This window comes from Cyrtonyx montezumae, unplaced genomic scaffold, assembly GCF_038088225.1.
Source record: "Cyrtonyx montezumae isolate F1298 unplaced genomic scaffold, pur_monq_1.0 scaffold_8, whole genome shotgun sequence".
NCBI classification, from domain to species: Eukaryota; Metazoa; Chordata; class Aves; order Galliformes; family Odontophoridae; genus Cyrtonyx; species Cyrtonyx montezumae.
In genome coordinates, this window is record NW_027072089.1 from 134,363 (window position 1) to 160,075 (window position 25,713).

Genomic DNA, 25,713 nt, shown 5'->3' on the forward strand with positions numbered 1-25,713 from the left:
CAATCCCCAAGAATGGCCCTAAGCTGAAACCACACACAATAGGCAGCAACCCTGATCCCAAATAAGACTTTGAAGCACAAAGGGAACCAGGATGTGAGTTCAGCACACCCAACGGGAAAGAGACCGGAAAAGCAGATGGAAGACAAATTGGGCTGAAGGGTAGCAGGGAGAAAACGCGACGCAAGCGAAACGGTCGCATGCCAAACACAACTGGGAAGCCGAGGAAGCCCGACAAGGATGCCACAAAACAGGGTCCCCACCACACAATGCAGTCACAAAACACACAAAGTAAATGCTACGCTGTGACCTCAGCCCTTGGACCACACCTATCCCGCACTTTAGAAGCATCTTCCAACCAACCTCATAAGATGTACATTGCGTATATCCAGCAAAATAGTCATTCTCACTTAAAAAGTGCCGTCAGGGTCAAAGGAACACATGCACAACACAAGGAAATGAAAAGGGAGCGTTGTGGCAAGGCAAACACACCCCAGCTCATGACTGACCAGGCTGTGGCACGCAACAGCAGCTGGCTGCACAATGCAGCCATGCGCAGAGGCTCTCTCCAAGCCCTCAGGCACTCCCGCAGCAGCATAAAAGCCGGCCCTGCACCTCGCTCCCTCACACCCTTCTCCTGACGCCTTCTCCTCTGCGCTCCTTCAGGTGAGCCTGCATTCCGCTGCCTTCCTTCACCCACCCCAACTGGCCTCGCTCTAAGCTCCCTTTCTCCCCCAGCCCCAGCAGCCCCTTCTCATCCTCCCCGCCATGCTCTCCACAGCCCAAGACCACCTCTCCTCGCTACATTTGTTTCTCTCTCTGCACCTGTTCTTATTCCTCCACAACCTCTGCTTACCCAGCACCCTCTCTTCCACAGACCCTCCACCCCACAGCCATGTCCTGCTACGACCGCTGCAGCCCCTGCGGACCCACCCCGCTGGCTAACAGCTGCAACGAGCCCTGTGTCAGGCAGTGCCAGGACTCCCAAGTCTTCATCCAGCCTCCTGCTGTGCTGGTCACCCTGCCGGGACCCATCCTCAGCTCCTTCCCCCAGAACACCGCCGTCGGATCTTCCTCATCAGCTGCCGTGGGCAGCGCCCTCAGCTCCCAGGGAGTGGCCATCTCCTCCGGCGGCTTCGGCTTCGGAGGCCTGGGCTGCTTCAACGGCGGGAGAGCCCGCTACCCCTGCTAAGGGCCTGCTCCCACACCCTCACAACAACCACCACCACCCTGCACGGCGCCTCACCCACTCAGGAAGCAACTCACTGGCACCAAAGGCACGTGGCTTCACCAGCCATGACTCCTCTTTCATTTGCGCAAAAGAGGCAAGCAGGGAACAGCGTCTGCTAACATGACCACTCTATCTTTCTCCTTCCTTTGCAACTTACATTGCAGCCTTCCTAATTGGAAGTCACCAAGTACGTCTTCTCTTTAGATGTCTTTTTCTCAATAAACTTCTCGTGCATGACAGCCTCAAATTCTTCTTCTTCCTTTCTTCACCCAGCGGTCTTCACCCACTACAGAGTAGAGGCCTAGATTCCATCACGTCGGGTCCAAAGTTGCCTCAATCACTCCTCTCAAAACCATCTCACCAGCAGGAACATTGGTGGCTAGCACGTGGCCTTCATCTCCACACGTTTTCTGTACTTGTCCAAACAGAATCGTAAAATACATTTGCCCTCCAAAACAAAGCTGGTGACTACAGGGTGCAGAAAGTGAGGTGGGTTTCTACGAGTGCTCTCTATTTCCAACATTTCTCCTCCGCTATGTGCTGGGCAACATTGACTAGGAGGATTTACTTATCCTCCTGTCCAGGGACTCATGTCAGGCCTACCAGCCTGCGGTACCTCACACATTCCTTCTTCTTTTCTTACACATCGGAGTGGGATGAGTCTCTTCCAGGTTTCGGGAACCTCTCCTCATTATCAAAAGCTTTCTAAGATCATTGTAATCAGATAGTCAAGACACCAGACAGGACCCTCACCATTCATGGGTTAAACCCAGAAGGTCCTTTGGACTTGGAATCACAGAATCACCAAGGCTGGAATAAACCTCTGAGAACATCCATTCCAACTGTCCAACTGTCACCAGTATTTCTCTCTAAACCATGTTTCTAGGTACAACGTCTCCCTTGATGCTACTTGAGTCCGTTCCCTCCAGCCCACTTGCAAGTTCTGCGGGAGGAGGGACAACCCAACTACACTGCAACCTCCATTCAGGTAGTTGTAGAGATGCACAGGGTCAGCCCTCAGCCTCCTCTTCTCCCGACTGAACAACCCCAGCTCCCTCGTCCGCTCCTCATAACGTCTCTACTAAAGTCCCCTCACCCAATGTCCTGCCCTTCCCTGGAAACACTCCAGGGCCTCGGTGTCATCTGGTTGTGAGCAGCCCAAAACTGAACACAGGACTTGTGTTGCAGCCTCACCGGGGCTGAGTACGGAGGGATGATCACTTCCCCTCTCCTGCTGCCCACACATGTTCTGACGCAGTTCAGGATGCCATTGGCCTTCTTGGCAACGTGGGCACACTGCTGCCTCATGTTCAGCCGAGCTTCAACCAATGCCCCCAGGATTGCTTCCTTTGCACAGTCTTCCAGCCACACTGCCTCAAGTCTGCAGCACTGCCTGGGGTTGCTGTGGCCAACAGCAGCGCCCGGCACTTGGTCTACTTGAGTTTCATCCCATTGGCCTCAGTTCAGCTATAGAGCCTGTCTAGACTGCTCTGTAGGGCCCTTCTCCCCGCTGAAGCCAAAGCTGAACACAGTACTTGAGGAGAGGCTGTAGCAGCACAGAGAAGTGGGACAACCATAACCTCTCCTGGCAGTGCTGGGAAATATGCACCCCAGGGGACAGTCAGTGCCTTTGGCTGCCAGGGCGCACTGCTCACTCCCAATCAACTTGACAGCAACCAGAACCTTATCACCTCTTTCTGTGGGGCTGCTTTTATAGCACTCATCCCCTAGTACCCAGATATCTATAAGGTAGCCCAGTTGCAGGTACAGAATAAAGCACGTAAGTACGTCCTCTTGTGAAACTCGGTGACATTGCTAACGGCCCAGACCTCTGCTCAGTCAAGAGCACTTTGCAAGACCTCCTAAATTCCAAGAGACAACTGTTCCTCCACACTTACTGTCGTTCACAAACTTCTTACTTTTTATGCATCTGAGTCCTGCAAACAGCTCACTTATTACAACATGGAACACTGCAGACCCAAAAATAATAGAACGCTTTGAAATGCCACACCTGAATGCCCACCAGCCTGATGGAACCACATCTAAAAAAAGCTTCTGAGCTGGACTTGGGAGCCACCAGTTCACTCACTGCCTTCGGAATTTGTCAAGATGTAAGGTGGATATCTAATCCAGAAGTAAATGGAGAAAACATTATGAATAAATTTGCTGAAGTTCATAGTAATTAAGTACTGGGTTCCTTTGGCGAACCAGGTGGGTATTCATCTAATAAAAGGAAGTGTCATCATCTCAAAACAAGGATGCCTAGAATGCCCATTCCAGGCTTCCACGAATGTGTGGAATTGGTAACTCCTCTGAACAGCAAAGACACAAACCATATTGCACAAGTGCCAAGCGATGACCTCACTGACAACCCTGCTCCTTTTCTGTGCTTTGACCACTTCTTCCGCGTGCCCTGACACGAATGTGCAAGATCTCTCCATTGTCCTCCGGTCCTCTCACGTGAAAGATGCGGCCAGTGCCAAATGGACACGTCGTCAACAAAAGAACAACAAAAGTCAGAATTGCTGGAAGGAGAACACACACCAGATGACGTGCCACGCTATACGATGCAAGAACAGCAGCTGGCTGCACAATGCTGTCATGCGCAGAGGCTTTCTCCAAGCCCTCGGGCACTCCCACAGCAGCATAAAAGCCAGCCCTGCACCTCACTCCCTCACACCCTTCTCCTGACGCCTTCTCTCCTCTGCGCTCCTCCAGGTGAGCCTGCACTCCGCTGCCCTCCTTTACACTCACCAACTGGTCCAGCTCTAAACACCCTTTCTTTCCGAGCTTCAACAGCAATTCCTATTCTTTCACGCCATCCTTCCCACAGACATACACTAGCTCTCCTCACTGCCTTTGTTTCTCTTCCCAGCTGTTCTTATTCCTCCAAAAACCACCACTTACCCAACACCCTCTCTTCCAGAGACTCTCCACCCCACAGCCATGTCCTGCTACGACCTCTGCCGCCCCTGCGGACCCACCCCGCTGGCTAACAGCTGCAACGAGCCCTGTGTCAGGCAGTGCCAGGACTCCCAAGTCGTCATCCAGCCTTCCACCGTGGTGGTCACCCTGCCGGGACCCATCCTCAGCTCCTTCCCCCAGAACACCGCCGTCGGATCCTCCTCATCAGCTGCCGTGGGCAGCGCCCTCAGCTCCCAGGGAGTGGCCATCTCCTCCGGCGGCTTCGGCTTCGGAGGCCTGGGCTGCTTCAACGGCGGGAGAGCCCGCTACCCCTGCTAAGGGCCTGCACCCACACCCTCACACCAACCACCACCATCCTGCAGGGTGCCTCACTCACTGAGGATGCACCTCTCTGGCAACGAAGGCACATGGCCTCAGCATCTTGTCGGTCACGGCTATTCCTTTCAAGTCCTCAAAAAAACATGGAAGGGCAGACCTTTCTGTCTGGAAAGATGATTCATCTATCACCTAATCCTCTGCCATGTCATTAGTTCTATCTCACCATCTCCGTGAGCACAACTCTCTTCTTCATTGTCCTTCTACCAGGTCAAGACAACTGGGGATTCCCTCGGTGATGCTCCCATCACAGAGAAGGAAGATTTCATTGCGCTGAGAAAATCTACTGCACACACGGGGCAGGGACTGGATAAGTCCTAACCACTTGGTGTTCCTTCCTTCTCAGACCTCTTCTTCAATAAAATTCTCCTGCATGCTAGACTCACGTCTGTCTTCTTCCTTTTTGCTTTCAACAGTTATTCAGCTTCAGCTCAAACTGAGCCAGAGCACAGAAGGGCTCTGGAAAAGTGCAACACAACCTCTTCTGGAAATTATGTCACCAAAGCTAAAGGAGGTGGACACTTCCTCGGCTTCTTCCAGCAGGCGACATGCTTTTCAAAGGGCACCAAAAGGAGTTGCGTGGTGTACAGTTCCCTTGAACATGCCTCTGATGTTCCTTGATTCAGCACATGCTTGACCAATTCTCTTCCCCTGAATGACTCTCTCCAAACTAAACCATCACCAAAAACAGAGTTGTGGAGCTTGGAAGGAAGCCCTTGTGATCATGTAGCTTCCTCGCCCTCCTTATGCCTGGTCAGCTACTGCAGCGTCTCCAGGACCACATCCACTCAGGTTCACTGTAGCACCAGGAATGGAGAGATGATAGAATCACAGAAAGGATTGGGTTGGAAGGGACCTCAAGGATCCCCAAGTGACAACCCTCGTGCCACAGGCAGGGCCACCAGCCTCCAGGTCTGGTAGTACAGCAGGTGTCCAACGACCCCTTCCTACTTGGTCTTTAACACCTCCAGGAACGGAGCATCCACAGTCTCTCCGGGCAGCCTGTTCCAGCACCTCACAGCACTCTCTGTAAACAACTTCCCCTTGACATACAATCTCAGCCTTCCCTCCGTGAGCTTAAAACCATTGCACCAACTCCTCTCAATGTCAGTCCTTGAAAAAAGTTGATTCCGTTCCCATTTATAATTCCCGTTTTTAAATCCTTACCATTCTGCTTTGGGGACTGCCTGAGGGACTTGCCCGCAACTACACCTGGTGACCCCCATCACAGGGCTCTGGGCCCAGGCCTTCAGCCAGCTGCTCTCAGTCCATCTCGCTCTCCACTTGTCTAATCCATACTGGCTCAGCTTCTGGATGCAATTGACATCAGAGGTGGTCTCAAGGGCTTTACAGCAGTGCAATTCAACAGTCCATCTCTGGTCATATCCTATCCAAAGACAGACCTTGACTGTAGAAGACATTTAAGTTGCTTGATCATGACCTGCTATTTGGAAATCCGCTCCCTACCGCCTTCTTCTTGCATACGGCAATGCATGCTGGAAGAATTTCATCTTCAGCTTCAAACGGCTGAGGTCAGGTCCAACAGATATCTTTCCCCCATCTTCCTTTTCCATCTCCTTCAGGGCTGCAGTGGGATGAGCACTGTCCAGGACATCTAAAACCCCTCCCAGGCACTTCGATCTTTCTAAGAAAATAGACATCTCCTGGCTCCCTCAGCATCCGGGAGGGAATCAGGTGGACCTCGCCGATTTAGGCACATCCACCCTACTTCCCTTCAACTTCCCCAACATCATGCATATTTCAGCTAAGCAGCAAGGCACAAAACGCTCACCTCATCTGAATGAGGCCATGCCGTGACTCCTCAGCCACGCCCTTGACCACATGGCTGCGAGTGCCTCATTAATGCATCCCTGCGTAGCATGTGTGCTTTGAATTTCCCTATCCAATCTCCAAATCCTACTGGTATCCATCAAAGCCCATGCTGAGAAATGGTCAAAACCATTGACACTCAACTCCATAATGATCCATAACCTCTGCTTCAGCCTTCTGGACAAAAGCACTCCGCTTCAGCTCAGGGCATTCAACCACTCAACCAGGCAGGAGCGATTTGCCTTCTTCCCTCACAATCAACCTTCTTCTGCCTGTATGAGCTACAATCCCCAAGAATGGCCCTAAGCTGAAACCACACACAATAGGCAGCAACCCTGTTCCCAAATAAGTCTTTGAAGCACAAAGGGAACCAGGATGTCAGTTCAGCACACCCAACGGGAAAGAGACCGGAAAAGCAGATGGAAGACAAATTGGGCTGAAGGGTAGCAGGGAGAAAACGCGACGCAAGCGAAACGGTCGCATGCCAAACACAACTGGGAAGCCGAGGAAGCCCGACAAGGATGCCACAAAACAGGGTCCCCACCACACAATGCAGTCACAAAACACACAAAGTAAATGCTACGCTGTGACCTCAGCCCTTGGACCACACCTATCCCGCACTTTAGAAGCATCTTCCAACCAACCTCATAAGATGTACATTGCGTATATCCAGCAAAATAGTCATTCTCACTTAAAAAGTGCCGACAGGGTCAAAGGAACACAGGCACAACACAAGGAAATGAAAAGGGAGCGTTGTGGCAAGGCAAACACACCCCAGCTCATGACTGACCAGGCTGTGGCACGCAACAGCAGCTGGCTGCACAATGCTGCCATGCGCAGAGGCTTTCTCCAAGCCCTCAGGCACTCCCACAGCAGCATAAAAGCCGGCCCTGCACCTCGCTCCCTCACACCCTTCTCCTGACGCCTTCTCCTCTGCGCTCCTACAGGTGAGCCTGCATTCCGCTGCCTTCCTTCACCCACCCCAACTGGCCTGGCTCTAAGCTCCCTTTCTCCCCCAGCCCCAGCAGCCCCTTCTCATCCTCCCCGCCATGCTCTCCACAGCCCAAGACCACCTCTCCTCGCTACATTTGTTTCTCTCTCTGCACCTGTTCTTATTCCTCCACAACCTCTGCTTACCCAGCACCCTCTCTTCCACAGACCCTCCACCCCACAGCCATGTCCTGCTACGACCGCTGCAGCCCCTGCGGACCCACCCCGCTGGCTAACAGCTGCAACGAGCCCTGTGTCAGGCAGTGCCAGGACTCCCAAGTCGTCATCCAGCCTCCTGCTGTGCTGGTCACCCTGCCGGGACCCATCCTCAGCTCCTTCCCCCAGAACACCGCCGTCGGATCCTCCTCATCAGCTGCCGTGGGCAGCGCCCTCAGCTCCCAGGGAGTGGCCATCTCCTCCGGCGGCTTCGGCTTCGGAGGCCTGGGCTGCTTCAACGGCGGGAGAGCCCGCTACCCCTGCTAAGGGCCTGCTCCCACACCCTCACAACAACCACCACCACCCTGCACGGCGCCTCACCCACTCAGGAAGCACCTCACTGGCACCAAAGGCACGTGGCCTCACCAGCCATGACTCCTCTTTCATTTGCGCAAAAGAGGCAAGCAGGGAACAGCGTCTGCTAACATGACCACTCTATCTTTCTCCTTCCTTTGCAACTTACATTGCAGCCTTCCTAATTGGAAGTCACCAAGTACGTCTTCTCTTTAGATGTCTTTTTCTCAATAAACTTCTCGTGCATGACAGCCTCAAATTCTTCTTCTTCCTTTCTTCACCCAGCGGTCTTCACCCACTACAGAGTAGAGGCCTAGATTCCATCACGTCGGGTCCAAAGTTGCCTCAATCACTCCTCTCAAAACCATCTCACCAGCAGGAACATTGGTGGCTAGCACATGGCCTTCATCTCCACACGTTTTCTGTACTTGTCCAAACAGAATCGTAAAATACATTTGCCCTCCAAAACAAAGCTGGTGACTACAGGGTGCAGAAAGTGAGGTGGGTTTCTACGAGTGCTCTCTATTTCCAACATTTCTCCTCCGCTATGTGCTGGGCAATATGGACTAGGAGGATTTACTTATCCTCCTGTCCAGGGACTCATGTCAGGCCTACCAGCCTGCGGTACCTCACACATTCCTTCTTCTTTTCTTACACATCGGAGTGGGATGAGTCTCTTCCAGGTTTCGGGAACCTCTCCTACTAATCAAAAGCTTTCTAAGATCATTGTAATCAGATAGTCAAGACACCAGACAGGACCCTCACCATTCATGGGTTAAACCCAGAAGGTCCTTTGGACTTGGAATCACAGAATCACCAAGGCTGGAATAAACCTCTGAGAACATCCATTCCAACTGTCCAACTGTCACCAGTATTTCCCTCTAAACCAGGTTTCTAGGTACAACGTCTCCCTTGATGCTACTTGAGTCCGTTCCCTCCAGCCCACTTGCAAGTTCTGCGGGAGGAGGGACAACCCAACTACACTGCAACCTCCATTCAGGTAGTTGTAGAGATGCACAGGGTCAGCCCTCAGCCTCCTCTTCTCCCGACTGAACAACCCCAGCTCCCTCGTCCGCTCCTCATAACGTCTCTACTAAAGTCCCCTCACCCAATGTCCTGCCCTTCCCTGGAAACACTCCAGGGCCTCGGTGTCTTTCTGGTTGTGAGCAGCCCAAAACTGAACACAGGACTTGTGTTGCAGCCTCACCAGGGCTGAGTACGCAGGGATGATCACTTCCCCTCTCCTGCTGCCCACACATGTTCTGACGCAGTTCAGGATGCCATTGGCCTTCTTGGCAACGTGGGCACACTGCTGCCTCATGTTCAGCCGAGCTTCAACCAATGCCCCCAGGATTGCTTCCTTTGCACAGTCTTCCAGCCACACTGCCTCAAGTCTGCAGCACTGCCTGGGGTTGCTGTGGCCAACAGCAGCGCCCGGCACTTGGTCTACTTGAATTTCATCCCATTGGCCTCAGTTCAGCTATAGAGCCTGTCTAGACTGCTCTGTAGGGCCCTTCTCCCCGCTGAAGCCAAAGCTGAACACAGTACTTGAGGAGAGGCTGTAGCAGCACAGAGAAGTGGGACAACCATAACCTCTCCTGGCAGTGCTGGGAAATATGCACCCCAGGGGACAGTCAGTGCCTTTGGCTGCCAGGGCGCACTGCTCACTCCCAATCAACTTGACAGCAACCAGAACCTTATCACCTCTTTCTGTGGGGCTGCTTTTATAGCACTCATCCCCAAGTACCCAGATATCTATAAGGTAGCCCAGTTCCAGGTACAGAATAAAGCACGTAAGTACGTCCTCTTGTGAAACTTGGTGACATTGCTAACGGCCCAGACCTCTGCTCAGTCAAGAGCACTTTGCAAGACCTCCTAAATTCCAAGAGACAACTGTTCCTCCACACTTACTGTCGTTCACAAACTTCTTACTTTTTATGCATCTGAGTCCTGCAAACAGCTCACTTATTACAACATGGAACACTGCAGACCCAAAAATAATAGAACGCTTTGAAATGCCACACCTGAATGCCCACCAGCCTGATGGAACCACATCTAAAAAAAGCTTCTGAGCTGGACTTGGGAGCCACCAGTTCACTCACTGCCTTCGGAATTTGTCAAGATGTATGGCGGATATCTAATCCAGAAGTAAATGGAGAAAACATTATGAATAAATTTGCTGAAGTTCATAGTAATTAAGTCTACTGGGTTCCTTTGGCGAACCAGGTGGGTATTCATCTAATAAAAGGAAGTGTCATCATCTCAAAACAAGGATGCCTAGAATGCCCATTCCAGGCTTCCACGAATGTGTGGAATTGGTAACTCCTCTGAACAGCAAAGACACAAACCATATTGCACAAGTGCCAAGCGATGACCTCACTGTCAACCCTGCTCCTTTTCTGTGCTTTGACCACTTCTTCCGCGTGCCCTGACACGAATGTGCAAGATCACTCCATTGTCCTCCGGTCCTCTCACGTGAAAGATGCGGCCAGTGCCAAATGGACACGTCGTCAACAAAAGAACTACAAAAGTCAGAATCATCAGATCATTTAGCTTCCTCGCCCTCCTTATGCCTGGTCAGCTACTGCAGCGTCTCCAGGACCACATCCACTCAGGTTCACTGTAGCACCAGGAATGGAGAGATGATAGAATCACAGAAAGGATTGGGTTGGAAGGGACCTCAAGGATCCCCAAGTGACAACCCTCGTGCCACAGGCAGGGCCACCAGCCTCCAGGTCTGGTAGTACAGCAGGTGTCCAACGACCCCTTCCTACTTGGTCTTTAACACCTCCAGGAACGGAGCATCCACAGTCTCTCCGGGCAGCCTGTTCCAGCACCTCACAGCACTCTCTGTAAACAACTTCCCCTTGACATACAATCTCAGCCTTCCCTCCGTGAGCTTAAAACCATTGCACCAACTCCTCTCAATGTCAGTCCTTGAAAAAAGTTGATTCCGTTCCCATTTATAATCCCCTTTTTAAAATCCTTACCATTCTGCTTTGGGGACTGCCTGAGGGACTTGCCCCCAACTACACCTAGTGACCCCCATCACAGGGCTCTGGGCCCAGGCCTTCAGCCAGCTGCTCTCAGTCCATCTCGCTCTCCACTTGTCTAATCCATACTGGCTCAGCTTCTGGATGCAATTGACATCAGAGGTGGTCTCAAGGGCTTTACAGCAGTGCAATTCAACAGTCCATCTCTGGTCATATCCTATCCAAAGACAGACCTTGACTGTAGAAGACATTGAAGTTGCTTGATCATGACCTGCTATTTGGAAATCCGCTCCCCACCGCCTTCTTCTTGCATACGGCAATGCATGCTGGAAGAATTTCATCTTCAGCTTCAAACGGCTGAGGTCAGGTCCAACAGATATCTTTCCCCCATCTTCCTTTTCCATCTCCTTCAGGGCTGCAGTGGGATGAGCACTGTCCAGGACATCAGAAACCCCTCCCAGGCACTTTGATCTTTCTAAGAAAATAGACATCTCCTGGCTCCCTCAGCATCCGGGAGGGAATCAGGTGGACCTCGCCGATTTAGGCACATCCACCCTACTTCCCTTCAACTTCCCAACATCATGCATATTTCAGCTAAGCAGCAAGGCACAAAACGCTCACCTCAGCTGAATGAGGCCATGCCGTGACTCCTCAGCCACGCCCTTGACCACATGGCTGCGAGTGCCTCATTAATGCATCCCTGCGTAGCATGTGTGCTTTGAATTTCCCTATCCAATCTCCAAATCCTACTGGTATCCATCAAAGCCCATGCTGAGAAATGGTCAAAACCATTGACACTCAACTCCATAATGATCCATAACCTCTGCTTCAGCCTTCTGGACAAAAGCACACCGCTTCAGCTCAGGGCATCCAACCACTCAACCAGGCAGGAGCGATTTGCCTTCTTCCCTCACAATCAACCTTCTTCTGCCTGTATGAGCTACAATCCCCAAGAATGGCCCTAAGCTGAAACCACACACAATAGGCAGCAACCCTGATCCCAAATAAGTCTTTGAAGCACAAAGGGAACCAGGATGTCAGTTCAGCACACCCAACGGGAAAGAGACATGGAAAAGCAGATGGAAGACAAATTGGGCTGAAGGGTGGCAGGGAGAAAACGCGATGCAAGCGAAGCGGTCGCACGCCAAACACAACTGGGAAGCCGAGGATGCCTGACTAGGATGCCACAAAACAGGGTCCCCACCACACAGTGCAGTCACAAAACACACAAAGTAAATGCTACGCTGTGACCTCAGCCCTTGGACCACACCTATCCCGCACTTTAGAAGCATCTTCCAATCAACCTCATAAGATGTACATTGCGTATATCCAGCAAAATAGTCATTCTCACTTAAAAAGTGCCGACAGGGTCAAAGGAACACATGCACAACACAAGGAAATGAAAAGGGAGCGTTGTGGCAAGGCAAACACACCCCAGCTCATGACTGACCAGGCTGTGGCACGCAACAGCAGCTGGCTGCACAATGCTGCCATGCGCAGAGGCTCTCTCCAAGCCCTCAGGCACTCCCGCAGCAGCATAAAAGCCGGCCCTGCACCTCGCTCCCTCACACCCTTCTCCTGACGCCTTCTCCTCTGCGCTCCTTCAGGTGAGCCTGCATTCCGCTGCCTTCCTTCACCCACCCCAACTGGCCTCGCTCTAAGCTCCCTTTCTCCCCCAGCCCCAGCAGCCCCTTCTCATCCTCCCCGCCATGCTCTCCACAGCCCAAGACCACCTCTCCTCGCTACATTTGTTTCTCTCTCTGCACCTGTTCTTATTCCTCCACAACCTCTGCTTACCCAGCACCCTCTCTTCCACAGACCCTCCACCCCACAGCCATGTCCTGCTACGACCGCTGCAGCCCCTGCGGACCCACCCCGCTGGCTAACAGCTGCAACGAGCCCTGTGTCAGGCAGTGCCAGGACTCCCAAGTCTTCATCCAGCCTCCTGCTGTGCTGGTCACCCTGCCGGGACCCATCCTCAGCTCCTTCCCCCAGAACACCGCCGTCGGATCTTCCTCATCAGCTGCCGTGGGCAGCGCCCTCAGCTCCCAGGGAGTGGCCATCTCCTCCGGCGGCTTCGGCTTCGGAGGCCTGGGCTGCTTCAACGGCGGGAGAGCCCGCTACCCCTGCTAAGGGCCTGCTCCCACACCCTCACAACAACCACCACCACCCTGCACGGCGCCTCACCCACTCAGGAAGCAACTCACTGGCACCAAAGGCACGTGGCTTCACCAGCCATGACTCCTCTTTCATTTGCGCAAAAGAGGCAAGCAGGGAACAGCGTCTGCTAACATGACCACTCTATCTTTCTCCTTCCTTTGCAACTTACATTGCAGCCTTCCTAATTGGAAGTCACCAAGTACGTCTTCTCTTTAGATGTCTTTTTCTCAATAAACTTCTCGTGCATGACAGCCTCAAATTCTTCTTCTTCCTTTCTTCACCCAGCGGTCTTCACCCACTACAGAGTAGAGGCCTAGATTCCATCACGTCGGGTCCAAAGTTGCCTCAATCACTCCTCTCAAAACCATCTCACCAGCAGGAACATTGGTGGCTAGCACGTGGCCTTCATCTCCACACGTTTTCTGTACTTGTCCAAACAGAATCGTAAAATACATTTGCCCTCCAAAACAAAGCTGGTGACTACAGGGTGCAGAAAGTGAGGTGGGTTTCTACGAGTGCTCTCTATTTCCAACATTTCTCCTCCGCTATGTGCTGGGCAACATTGACTAGGAGGATTTACTTATCCTCCTGTCCAGGGACTCATGTCAGGCCTACCAGCCTGCGGTACCTCACACATTCCTTCTTCTTTTCTTACACATCGGAGTGGGATGAGTCTCTTCCAGGTTTCGGGAACCTCTCCTCATTATCAAAAGCTTTCTAAGATCATTGTAATCAGATAGTCAAGACACCAGACAGGACCCTCACCATTCATGGGTTAAACCCAGAAGGTCCTTTGGACTTGGAATCACAGAATCACCAAGGCTGGAATAAACCTCTGAGAACATCCATTCCAACTGTCCAACTGTCACCAGTATTTCTCTCTAAACCATGTTTCTAGGTACAACGTCTCCCTTGATGCTACTTGAGTCCGTTCCCTCCAGCCCACTTGCAAGTTCTGCGGGAGGAGGGACAACCCAACTACACTGCAACCTCCATTCAGGTAGTTGTAGAGATGCACAGGGTCAGCCCTCAGCCTCCTCTTCTCCCGACTGAACAACCCCAGCTCCCTCGTCCGCTCCTCATAACGTCTCTACTAAAGTCCCCTCACCCAATGTCCTGCCCTTCCCTGGAAACACTCCAGGGCCTCGGTGTCATCTGGTTGTGAGCAGCCCAAAACTGAACACAGGACTTGTGTTGCAGCCTCACCGGGGCTGAGTACGGAGGGATGATCACTTCCCCTCTCCTGCTGCCCACACATGTTCTGACGCAGTTCAGGATGCCATTGGCCTTCTTGGCAACGTGGGCACACTGCTGCCTCATGTTCAGCCGAGCTTCAACCAATGCCCCCAGGATTGCTTCCTTTGCACAGTCTTCCAGCCACACTGCCTCAAGTCTGCAGCACTGCCTGGGGTTGCTGTGGCCAACAGCAGCGCCCGGCACTTGGTCTACTTGAGTTTCATCCCATTGGCCTCAGTTCAGCTATAGAGCCTGTCTAGACTGCTCTGTAGGGCCCTTCTCCCCGCTGAAGCCAAAGCTGAACACAGTACTTGAGGAGAGGCTGTAGCAGCACAGAGAAGTGGGACAACCATAACCTCTCCTGGCAGTGCTGGGAAATATGCACCCCAGGGGACAGTCAGTGCCTTTGGCTGCCAGGGCGCACTGCTCACTCCCAATCAACTTGACAGCAACCAGAACCTTATCACCTCTTTCTGTGGGGCTGCTTTTATAGCACTCATCCCCTAGTACCCAGATATCTATAAGGTAGCCCAGTTGCAGGTACAGAATAAAGCACGTAAGTACGTCCTCTTGTGAAACTCGGTGACATTGCTAACGGCCCAGACCTCTGCTCAGTCAAGAGCACTTTGCAAGACCTCCTAAATTCCAAGAGACAACTGTTCCTCCACACTTACTGTCGTTCACAAACTTCTTACTTTTTATGCATCTGAGTCCTGCAAACAGCTCACTTATTACAACATGGAACACTGCAGACCCAAAAATAATAGAACGCTTTGAAATGCCACACCTGAATGCCCACCAGCCTGATGGAACCACATCTAAAAAAAGCTTCTGAGCTGGACTTGGGAGCCACCAGTTCACTCACTGCCTTCGGAATTTGTCAAGATGTAAGGTGGATATCTAATCCAGAAGTAAATGGAGAAAACATTATGAATAAATTTGCTGAAGTTCATAGTAATTAAGTACTGGGTTCCTTTGGCGAACCAGGTGGGTATTCATCTAATAAAAGGAAGTGTCATCATCTCAAAACAAGGATGCCTAGAATGCCCATTCCAGGCTTCCACGAATGTGTGGAATTGGTAACTCCTCTGAACAGCAAAGACACAAACCATATTGCACAAGTGCCAAGCGATGACCTCACTGACAACCCTGCTCCTTTTCTGTGCTTTGACCACTTCTTCCGCGTGCCCTGACACGAATGTGCAAGATCTCTCCATTGTCCTCCGGTCCTCTCACGTGAAAGATGCGGCCAGTGCCAAATGGACACGTCGTCAACAAAAGAACAACAAAAGTCAGAATTGCTGGAAGGAGAACACACACCAGATGACGTGCCACGCTATACGATGCAAGAACAGCAGCTGGCTGCACAATGCTGTCATGCGCAGAGGCTTTCTCCAAGCCCTCGGGCACTCCCACAGCAGCATAAAAGCCAGCCCTGCACCTCACTCCCTCACACCCTTCTCCTGACGCCTTCTCTCCTCTGCGCTCCTCCAGGTGAGCCTGCACTCCGCTGCCCTCCTTTACACTCACCAACTGGTCCAGCTCTAAACACCCTTTCTTTCCGAGCTTCAACAGCAATTCCTATTCTTTCACGCCATCCTTCCCACAGACATACACTAGCTCTCCTCACTGCCTTTGTTTCTCTTCCCAGCTGTTCTTATTCCTCCAAAAACCACCACTTACCCAACACCCTCTCTTCCAGAGACCCTCCACCCCACAGCCATGTCCTGCTATGACCTCTGCCGCCCCTGCGGACCCACCCCGCTGGCTAACAGCTGCAACGAGCCCTGTGTCAGGCAGTGCCAGGACTCCCAAGTCGTCATCCAGCCTTCCACCGTGGTGGTCACCCTGCCGGGACCCATCCTCAGCTCCTTCCCCCAGAACACCGCCGTCGGATCCTCCTCATCAGCTGCCGTGGGCAGCGCCCTCAGCTCCCAGGGAGTGGCCATCTCCTCCGGCGGCTTCGGCTTCGGAGGCCTGGGCTGCTTCAACGGCGGGAGAGCCCGCTACCCCTGCTAAGGGCCTGCACCCACACCCTCACACCAACCACCACCACCCTGCAGGGTGCCTCACTCACTGAGGATGCACCTCTCTGGCAACGAAGGCACATGGCCTCAGCATCTTGTCGGTCACGGCTATTCCTTTCAAGTCCTCAAAAAAACATGGAAGGGCAGACCTTTCTGTCTGGAAAGATGATTCATCTATCACCTAATCCTCTGCCATGTCATTAGTTCTATCTCACCATCTCCGTGAGCACAACTCTCTTCTTCATTGTCCTTCTACCAGGTCAAGACAACTGGGGATTCCCTCGGTGATGCTCCCATCACAGAGAAGGAAGATTTCATTGCGCTGAGAATATCTACTGCACATACGGGGCAGGGACTGGATAAGTCCTAACCACTTGGTGTTCCTTCCTTCTCAGACCTCTTCTTCAATAAAATTCTCCTGCATGCTAGACTCACGTCTGTCTTCTTCCTTTTTGCTTTCAACAGTTATTCAGCTTCAGCTCAAACTGAGCCAGAGCACAGAAGGGCTCTGGAAAAGTGCAACACAACCTCTTCTGGAAATTATGTCACCAAAGCTAAAGGAGGTGGACACTTCCTCGGCTTCTTCCAGCAGGCGACATGCTTTTCAAAGGGCACCAAAAGGAGTTGCGTGGTGTACAGTTCCCTTGAACATGCCTCTGATGTTCCTTGATTCAGCACATGCTTGACCAATTCTCTTCCCCTGAATGACTCTCTCCAAACTAAACCATCACCAAAAACAGAGTTGTGGAGCTTGGAAGGAAGCCCTTGTGATCATGTAGCTTCCTCGCCCTCCTTATGCCTGGTCAGCTACTGCAGCGTCTCCAGGACCACATCCACTCAGGTTCACTGTAGCACCAGGAATGGAGAGATCATAGAATCACAGAAAGGATTGGGTTGGAAGGGACCTCAAGGATCCCCAAGTGACAACCCTCGTGCCACAGGCAGGGCCACCAGCCTCCAGGTCTGGTAGTACAGCAGGTGTCCAACGACCCCTTCCTACTTGGTCTTTAACACCTCCAGGAACGGAGCATCCACAGTCTCTCCGGGCAGCCTGTTCCAGCACCTCACAGCACTCTCTGTAAACAACTTCCCCTTGACATACAATCTCAGCCTTCCCTCCGTGAGCTTAAAACCATTGCACCAACTCCTCTCACTGTCAGTCCTTGAAAAAAGTTGATTCCGTTCCCATTTATAATTCCCGTTTTTAAATCCTTACCATTCTGCTTTGGGGACTGCCTGAGGGACTTGCCCGCAACTACACCTGGTGACCCCCATCACAGGGCTCTGGGCCCAGGCCTTCAGCCAGCTGCTCTCAGTCCATCTCGCTCTCCACTTGTCTAATCCATACTGGCTCAGCTTCTGGATGCAATTGACATCAGAGGTGGTCTCAAGGGCTTTACAGCAGTGCAATTCAACAGTCCATCTCTGGTCATATCCTATCCAAAGACAGACCTTGACTGTAGAAGACATTGAAGTTGCTTGATCATGACCTGCTATTTGGAAATCCGCTCCCTACCGCCTTCTTCTTGCATACGGCAATGCATGCTGGAAGAATTTCATCTTCAGCTTCAAACGGCTGAGGTCAGGTCCAACAGATATCTTTCCCCCATCTTCCTTTTCCATCTCCTTCAGGGCTGCAGTGGGATGAGCACTGTCCAGGACATCTAAAACCCCTCCCAGGCACTTCGATCTTTCTAAGAAAATAGACATCTCCTGGCTCCCTCAGCATCCGGGAGGGAATCAGGTGGACCTCGCCGATTTAGGCACATCCACCCTACTTCCCTTCAACTTCCCCAACATCATGCATATTTCAGCTAAGCAGCAAGGCACAAAACGCTCACCTCATCTGAATGAGGCCATGCCGTGACTCCTCAGCCACGCCCTTGACCACATGGCTGCGAGTGCCTCATTAATGCATCCCTGCGTAGCATGTGTGCTTTGAATTTCCCTATCCAATCTCCAAATCCTACTGGTATCCATCAAAGCCCATGCTGAGAAATGGTCAAAACCATTGACACTCAACTCCATAATGATCCATAACCTCTGCTTCAGCCTTCTGGACAAAAGCACTCCGCTTCAGCTCAGGGCATTCAACCACTCAACCAGGCAGGAGCGATTTGCCTTCTTCCCTCACAATCAACCTTCTTCTGCCTGTATGAGCTACAATCCCCAAGAATGGCCCTAAGCTGAAACCACACACAATAGGCAGCAACCCTGTTCCCAAATAAGTCTTTGAAGCACAAAGGGAACCAGGATGTCAGTTCAGCACACCCAACGGGAAAGAGACCGGAAAAGCAGATGGAAGACAAATTGGGCTGAAGGGTAGCAGGGAGAAAACGCGACGCAAGCGAAACGGTCGCATGCCAAACACAACTGGGAAGCCGAGGAAGCCCAACACGGATGCCACAAAACAGGGTCCCCACCACACAATGCAGTCACAAAACACACAAAGTAAATGCTACGCTGTGACCTCAGCCCTTGGACCACACCTATCCCGCACTTTAGAAGCATCTTCCAACCAACCTCATAAGATGTACATTGCGTATATCGAGCAAAATAGTCATTCTCACTTAAAAAGTGCCGACAGGGTCAAAGGAACACATGCACAACACAAGGAAATGAAAAGGGAGCGTTGTGGCAAGGCAAACACACCCCAGCTCATGACTGACCAGGCTGTGGCACGCAACAGCAGCTGGCTGCACAATGCTGCCATGCGCAGAGGCTCTCTCCAAGCCCTCGGGCACTCCCGCAGCAGCATAAAAGCCGGCCCTGCACCTCGCTCCCTCACACCCTTCTCCTGACGCCTTCTCCTCTGCGCTCCTTCAGGTGAGCCTGCATTCCGCTGCCTTCCTTCGCCCACCCCAACTGGCCTCGCTCTAAGCTCCCTTTCTCCCCCAGCCCCAGCAGCCCCTTCTCATCCTCCCCGCCATGCTCTCCACAGCCCAAGACCACCTCTCCTCGCTACATTTGTTTCTCTCTCTGCACCTGTTCTTATTCCTCCACAACCTCTGCTTACCCAGCACCCTCTCTTCCACAGACCCTCCACCCCACAGCCATGTCCTGCTACGACCGCTGCAGCCCCTGCGGACCCACCCCGCTGGCTAACAGCTGCAACGAGCCCTGTGTCAGGCAGTGCCAGGACTCCCAAGTCTTCATCCAGCCTCCTGCTGTGCTGGTCACCCTGCCGGGACCCATCCTCAGCTCCTTCCCCCAGAACACCGCCGTCGGATCCTCCTCATCAGCTGCCGTGGGCAGCGCCCTCAGCTCCCAGGGAGTGGCCATCTCCTCCGGCGGCTTCGGCTTCGGAGGCCTGGGCTGCTTCAACGGCGGGAGAGCCCGCTACCCCTGCTAAGGGCCTGCTCCCACACCCTCACAACAACCACCACCACCCTGCACGGCGCCTCACCCACTCAGGAAGCACCTCACTGGCACCAAAGGCACGTGGCCTCACCAGCCATGACTCCTCTTTCATTTGCGCAAAAGAGGCAAGCAGGGAACAGCGTCTGCTAACATGACCACTCTATCTTTCTCCTTCCTTTGCAACTTACATTGCAGCCTTCCTAATTGGAAGTCACCAAGTACGTCTTCTCTTTAGATGTCTTTTTCTCAATAAACTTCTCGTGCATGACAGCCTCAAATTCTTCTTCTTCCTTTCTTCACCCAGCGGTCTTCACCCACTACAGAGTAGAGGCCTAGATTCCATCACGTCGGGTCCAAAGTTGCCTCAATCACTCCTCTCAAAACCATCTCACCAGCAGGAACATTGGTGGCTAGCACATGGCCTTCATCTCCACACGTTTTCTGTACTTGTCCAAACAGAATCGTAAAATACATTTGCCCTCCAAAACAAAGCTGGTGACTACAGGGTGCAGAAAGTGAGGTGGGTTTCTACGAGTGCTCTCTATTTCCAACATTTCTCCTCCGCTATGTGCTGGGCAATATTGACTAGGAAGATTTACTTATCCTCCTGTCCAGGGACTCATGTCAGGCCTACCAGCCTGCGGTACCTCACACATTCCTTCTTCTTTTCTTACACATCGGAGTGGGATGAGTCTCTTCCAGGTTTCGGGAACCTCTCCTCATTATCAAAAGCTTTCTAAGATCATTGTAATCAGGTAGTCAAGACACCAGACAGGACCCTCACCAATCATGGGTTAAACCCAGAAGGTCCTTTGGACTTTGAATCACAGAATCACCAAGGCTGGAATAAACCTCTGAGAACATCCATTCCAACTGTCCAACTGTCACCAGTATTTCCCTCTAAACCATGTTTCTAGGTACAACGTCTCCCTTGATGCTACTTGAGTCCGTTCCCTCCAGCCCACTTGCAAGTTCTGCGGGAGGAGGGACAACCCAACTACACTGCAACCTCCATTCAGGTAGTTATAGAGATGCACAGGGTCAGCCCTCAGCCTCCTCTTCTCCCGACTGAACAACCCCAGCTCCCTCGTCCGCTCCTCATAACGTCTCTACTAAAGTCCCCTCACCCAATGTCCTGCCCTTCCCTGGAAACACTCCAGGGCCTCGGTGTCTTTCTGGTTGTGAGCAGCCCAAAACTGAACACAGGACTTGTGTTGCAGCCTCACCAGGGCTGAGTACGGAGGGATGATCACTTCCCCTCTCCTGCTGCCCACACTAGTTCTGACGCAGTTCAGGATGCCATTGGCCTTCTTGGCAACGTGGGCACACTGCTGCCTCATGTTCAGCTGAGCTTCAACCAATGCCCCCAGGATTGCTTCCTCTACACAGTCTTCCAGCCACACTGCCTCAAGTCTGCAGCATTGCCTGGGGTTGCTGTGGCCAACAGCAGCGCCCGGCACTTGGTCTACTTGAATTTCATCCCATTGGCCTCAGTTCAGCTATAGAGCCTGTCTAGACTGCTCTGTAGGGCCCTTCTCCCCGCTGAAGCCAAAGCTGAACACAGTACTTGAGGAGAGGCTGTAGCAGCACAGAGAAGTGGGACAACCATAACCTCTCCTGGCAGTGCTGGGAAATATGCACCCCAGGGGACAGTCAGTGCCTTTGGCTGCCAGGGCGCACTGCTCACTCCCAATCAACTTGACAGCAACCAGAACCTTATCACCTCTTTCTGTGGGGCTGCTTTTATAGCACTCATCCCCAAGTACCCAGATATCTATAAGGTAGCCCAGTTCCAGGTACAGAATAAAGCACGTAAGTACGTCCTCTTGTGAAACTTGGTGACATTGCTAACGGCCCAGACCTCTGCTCAGTCAAGAGCACTTTGCATGACAAACCAAATTCCAAGAGACAACTGTTCCTCCACACTTACTATCGTTCACAAACTTTTTACTTTTTATGCATCTGAGTCCTGCAAACAGCTCACTTATTACAACATGGAAAACTGCAGACCCAAAAATAATAGAACGCTTTGAAATGCCACACAAAAGCCTGATGGAACCACATCTAATAAAAGCTTCTGAGCTGGACTTGGGAGCCACCAGTTCACTCACTACCTTTGGAATTTGTCAAGATGTAAGGTGGATATCTAATCCAGAAGTAAATGGAGAAAACATTATGAATAAATTTGCTGAAGTTCATAGTAATTAAGTCTACTGGGTTCCTTTGGCGAACCAGGTGGGCATTCATCTAATAAAAGGAAGTGTCATCATCTCAAAACAAGGATGCCTAGAATGCCCATTCCAGGCTTCCACGAATGTGTAGAATTGGTAACTCCTCTGAACAGCAAAGACACAAACCATATTGCACAAGTGCCAAGCGATGACCTCACTGTCAACCCTGCTCCTTTTCTGTGCTTTGACCACTTCTTCCGCGTGCCCTGACACGAATGTGCAAGATCTCTCCATTGTCCTCCGGTCCTCTCACGTGAAAGATGCGGCCAGTGCCAAATGGACACGTCGTCAACAAAAGAACAACAAAAGTCAGAATTGCTGGAAGGAGAACACACACCAGATGACGTGCCACGCTATACGATGCAAGAACAGCAGCTGGCTGCACAATGCTGTCATGCGCAGAGGCTCTCTCCAAGCCCTCGGGCACTCCCACAGCAGCATAAAAGCCAGCCCAGCACCTCACTCCCACACACCCTTCTCCTGACGCCTTCTCCTCTGCGCTCCTCCAGGTGAGCCTGCACTCCGCTGCCCTCCTTTACACTCACCAACTGGTCCAGCTCTAAACACCCTTTCTTTCCGAGCTTCAACAGCAATTCCTATTCTTTCACGCCATCCTCCCCACAGACATACACTAGCTCTCCTCACTGCCTTTGTTTCTCTTCCCAGCTGTTCTTATTCCTCCAAAAACCACCACTTACCCAACACCCTCTCTTCCAGAGACTCTCCACCCCACAGCCATGTCCTGCTACGACCTCTGCCGCCCCTGCGGACCCACCCCGCTGGCTAACAGCTGCAACGAGCCCTGTGTCAGGCAGTGCCAGGACTCCCAAGTCGTCATCCAGCCTTCCACCGTGGTGGTCACCCTGCCGGGACCCATCCTCAGCTCCTTCCCCCAGAACACCGCCGTCGGATCCTCCTCATCAGCTGCCGTGGGCAGCGCCCTCAGCTCCCAGGGAGTGGCCATCTCCTCCGGCGGTTTCGGCTTTGGAGGCCTGGGCTGCTTCAACGGCGGGAGAGCCCGCTACCCCTGCTAACGGCCTGCACCCACACCCTCACACCAACCACCACCACCCTGCAGGGTGCCTCACTCACTGAGGATGCACCTCTCTGGCAACGAAGGCACATGGCCTCAGCATCTTGTCGGTCACGGCTATTCCTTTCAAGTCCTCAAAAAAACATGGAAGGGGCAGACCTTTCTGTCTGGAAAGATGATTCATATATCACCTAATCCTCTGCCATGTCATTAGTTCTATCTCACCATCTCCGTGAGCACAACTCTCTTCTTCATTGTCCTTCTACCAGGTCAAGACAACTGGGGATTCCCTCGGTGATGCTCCCATCACAGAGAAGGAAGATTTCATTGCGCTGAGAAAATCTACTGCACACACGGGGCAGGGACTGGATAAGTCCTAACCACTTGGTGTTCCTTCCTTCTCAGACCTCTTCTTCAATAAAATTCTCCTGCATGCTAGACTCACGTCTGTCTTCTTCCTTTTTGCTTTCAACAGTTATTCAGCTTCAGCTCAAACTGAGCCAGAGCACACAAGGGCAGGTGGAAAAGTGCAACACAACCTCTTCTGGAAATTATGTCACCAAAGCTAAAGGAGGTGGACACTTCCTCGGCTTCTTCCAGCAGGCGACATGCTTTTCAAAGGGCACCAAAAGGAGTTGCGTGGTGTACAGTTCCCTTGAACATGCCTCTGATGTTCCTTGATTCAGCACATGCTTGACCAATTCTCTTCCCCTGAGTGACTCTCTCCAAACTAAACCATCACCAAAAACAGAGTTGTGGAGCTTGGAAGGAAGCCCTTGTGATCATGTAGCTTCCTCGCCCTCCTTATGCCTGGTCAGCTACTGCAGCGTCTCCAGGACCACATCCACTCAGGTTCACTGTAGCATCAGGAATGGAGAGATCATAGAATCACAGAAAGGATTGGGTTGGAAGGGACCTCAAGGATCCCCAAGTGACAACCCTCGTGCCACAGGCAGGGCCACCAGCCTCCAGGTCTGGTAGTACAGCAGGTGTCCAACGACCCCTTCCTACTTGGTCTTTAACACCTCCAGGAACGGAGCATCCACAGTCTCTCCGGGCAGCCTGTTCCAGCACCTCACAGCACTCTCTGTAAACAACTTCCCCTTGACATACAATCTCAGCCTTCCCTCCGTGAGCTTAAAACCATTGCACCAACATCTCTCACTGTCAGTCCTTGAAAAAAGTTGATTCCGTTCCCATTTATAATCCCCTTTTTTAAATCATTACCATTCTGCTTTGGGGACTGCCTGAGGGACTTGCCCGCAACTACACCTGGTGACCCCCATCACAGGGCTCTGGGCCCAGGCCTTCAGCCAGCTGCTCTCAGTCCATCTCGCTCTCCACTTGTCTAATCCATACTGGCTCAGCTTCTGGATGCAATTGACATCAGAGGTGGTCTCAAGGGCTTTACAGCAGTGCAATTCAACAGTCCATCTCTGGTCATATCCTATCCAAAGACAGACCTTGACTGTAGAAGACACTGACGTTGCTTGATCATGACCTGCTATTTGGAAATCCGCTCCCTACCGCCTTCTTCTAGCATACGGCAATGCATGCTGGAAGAATTTCATCTTCAGCTTCAAACGGCTGAGGTCAGGTCCAACAGATATCTTTCCCCCATCTTCCTTTTCCATCTCCTTCAGGGCTGCAGTGGGATGAGCACTGTCCAGGACATCAGAAACCCCTCCCAGGCACTTTGATCTTTCTAAGAAAATAGACATCTCCTGGCTCCCTCAGCATCCGGGAGGGAATCAGGTGGACCTCGCCGATTTAGGCACATCCACCCTACTTCCCTTCAACTTCCCCAACATCATGCATATTTCAGCTAAGCAGCAAGGCACAAAACGCTCACCTCAGCTGAATGAGGCCATGCCGTGACTCCTCAGCCACGCCCTTGACCACATGGCTGCGAGTGCCTCATTAATGCATCCCTGCGTAGCATGTGTGCTTTGAATTTCCCTATCCAATCTCCAAATCCTACTGGTATCCATCAAAGCCCATGCTGAGAAATGGTCAAAACCATTGACACTCAACTCCATAATGATCCCATAACCTCCGCTTCAGCCTTCTGGACAAAAGCACTCCGCTTCAGCTCAGGGCATCCAACCACTCAACCAGGCAGGAGCGATTTGCCTTCTTCCCTCACAATCAACCTTCTTCTGCCTGTATGAGCTACAATCCCCAAGAATGGCCCTAAGCTGAAACCACACACAATAGGCAGCAACCCTGATCCCAAATAAGTCTTTGAAGCACAAAGGGAACCAGGATGTCAGTTCAGCACACCCAACGGGAAAGAGACCGGAAAAGCAGATGGAAGACAAATTGGGCTGAAGGGTAGCAGGGAGAAAACGCGACGCAAGCGAAACGGTCGCATGCCAAACACAACTGGGAAGCCGAGGAAGCCCGACAAGGATGCCACAAAACAGGGTCCCCACCACACAATGCAGTCACAAAACACACAAAGTAAATGCTACGCTGTGACCTCAGCCCTTGGACCACACCTATCCCGCACTTTAGAAGCATCTTCCAACCAACCTCATAAGATGTACATTGCGTATATCCAGCAAAATAGTCATTCTCACTTAAAAAGTGCCGACAGGGTGTCACGGTGTTGTCCGTGACAGTGACCCAAGGGAAAACCGAGTAGGGAGAGGGGAGAGAAAAAGAAACTGCGTCAGTGGCCGCGCGGCCGCCCGAGCAGAGCCGCGCTCCGGGAGGGGGAGGGGGAAACGGCGGGAAGAGATGGGTCTACAAGAAAACAACGGCACGATCTGAGAAGGAACGGTAACTTTACTAAATCTAATAAAATTGAACA

At 52.1% G+C, this 25,713-nt stretch overlaps 3 protein-coding genes and 3 pseudogenes across 4 annotated transcripts in view; all 6 read left to right on the forward strand.

The window, feature by feature from the left end:
* GFUS (GDP-L-fucose synthase) overlaps positions 1 to 25,713 on the forward strand; it is a 237,290-nt gene that overhangs the window by 91,551 nt on the left and 120,026 nt on the right. The window lies entirely within an intron of this gene.
* Positions 540 to 1,189, forward strand: LOC136058711 (feather keratin 1-like; annotated as a pseudogene).
* On the forward strand, positions 7,535 to 7,831 carry LOC136058377 (feather keratin 1-like). Its single transcript, XM_065751761.1, has one exon. It carries the CDS (start codon positions 7,535 to 7,537, stop codon positions 7,829 to 7,831), a length of 297 nt encoding a protein of 98 aa, XP_065607833.1.
* On the forward strand, positions 12,335 to 12,984 carry LOC136058710 (feather keratin 1-like; annotated as a pseudogene).
* On the forward strand, positions 19,330 to 19,626 carry LOC136058753 (feather keratin 1-like). The gene has a single exon (XM_065752442.1). The coding sequence runs from the start codon at positions 19,330 to 19,332 to the stop codon at positions 19,624 to 19,626; it is 297 nt and encodes a 98-aa protein (XP_065608514.1).
* On the forward strand, positions 22,251 to 22,899 carry LOC136059418 (feather keratin 1-like; annotated as a pseudogene).

Excerpts from the sequence above, each read along its gene's own strand:
- LOC136058377 (XM_065751761.1), top strand. The coding sequence starts at position 7,535 with ATGTCCTGCTACGACCGCTGCAGCCCCTGCGGACCCACCCCGCTGGCT.
- LOC136058753 (XM_065752442.1), top strand. The coding sequence starts at position 19,330 with ATGTCCTGCTACGACCGCTGCAGCCCCTGCGGACCCACCCCGCTGGCT.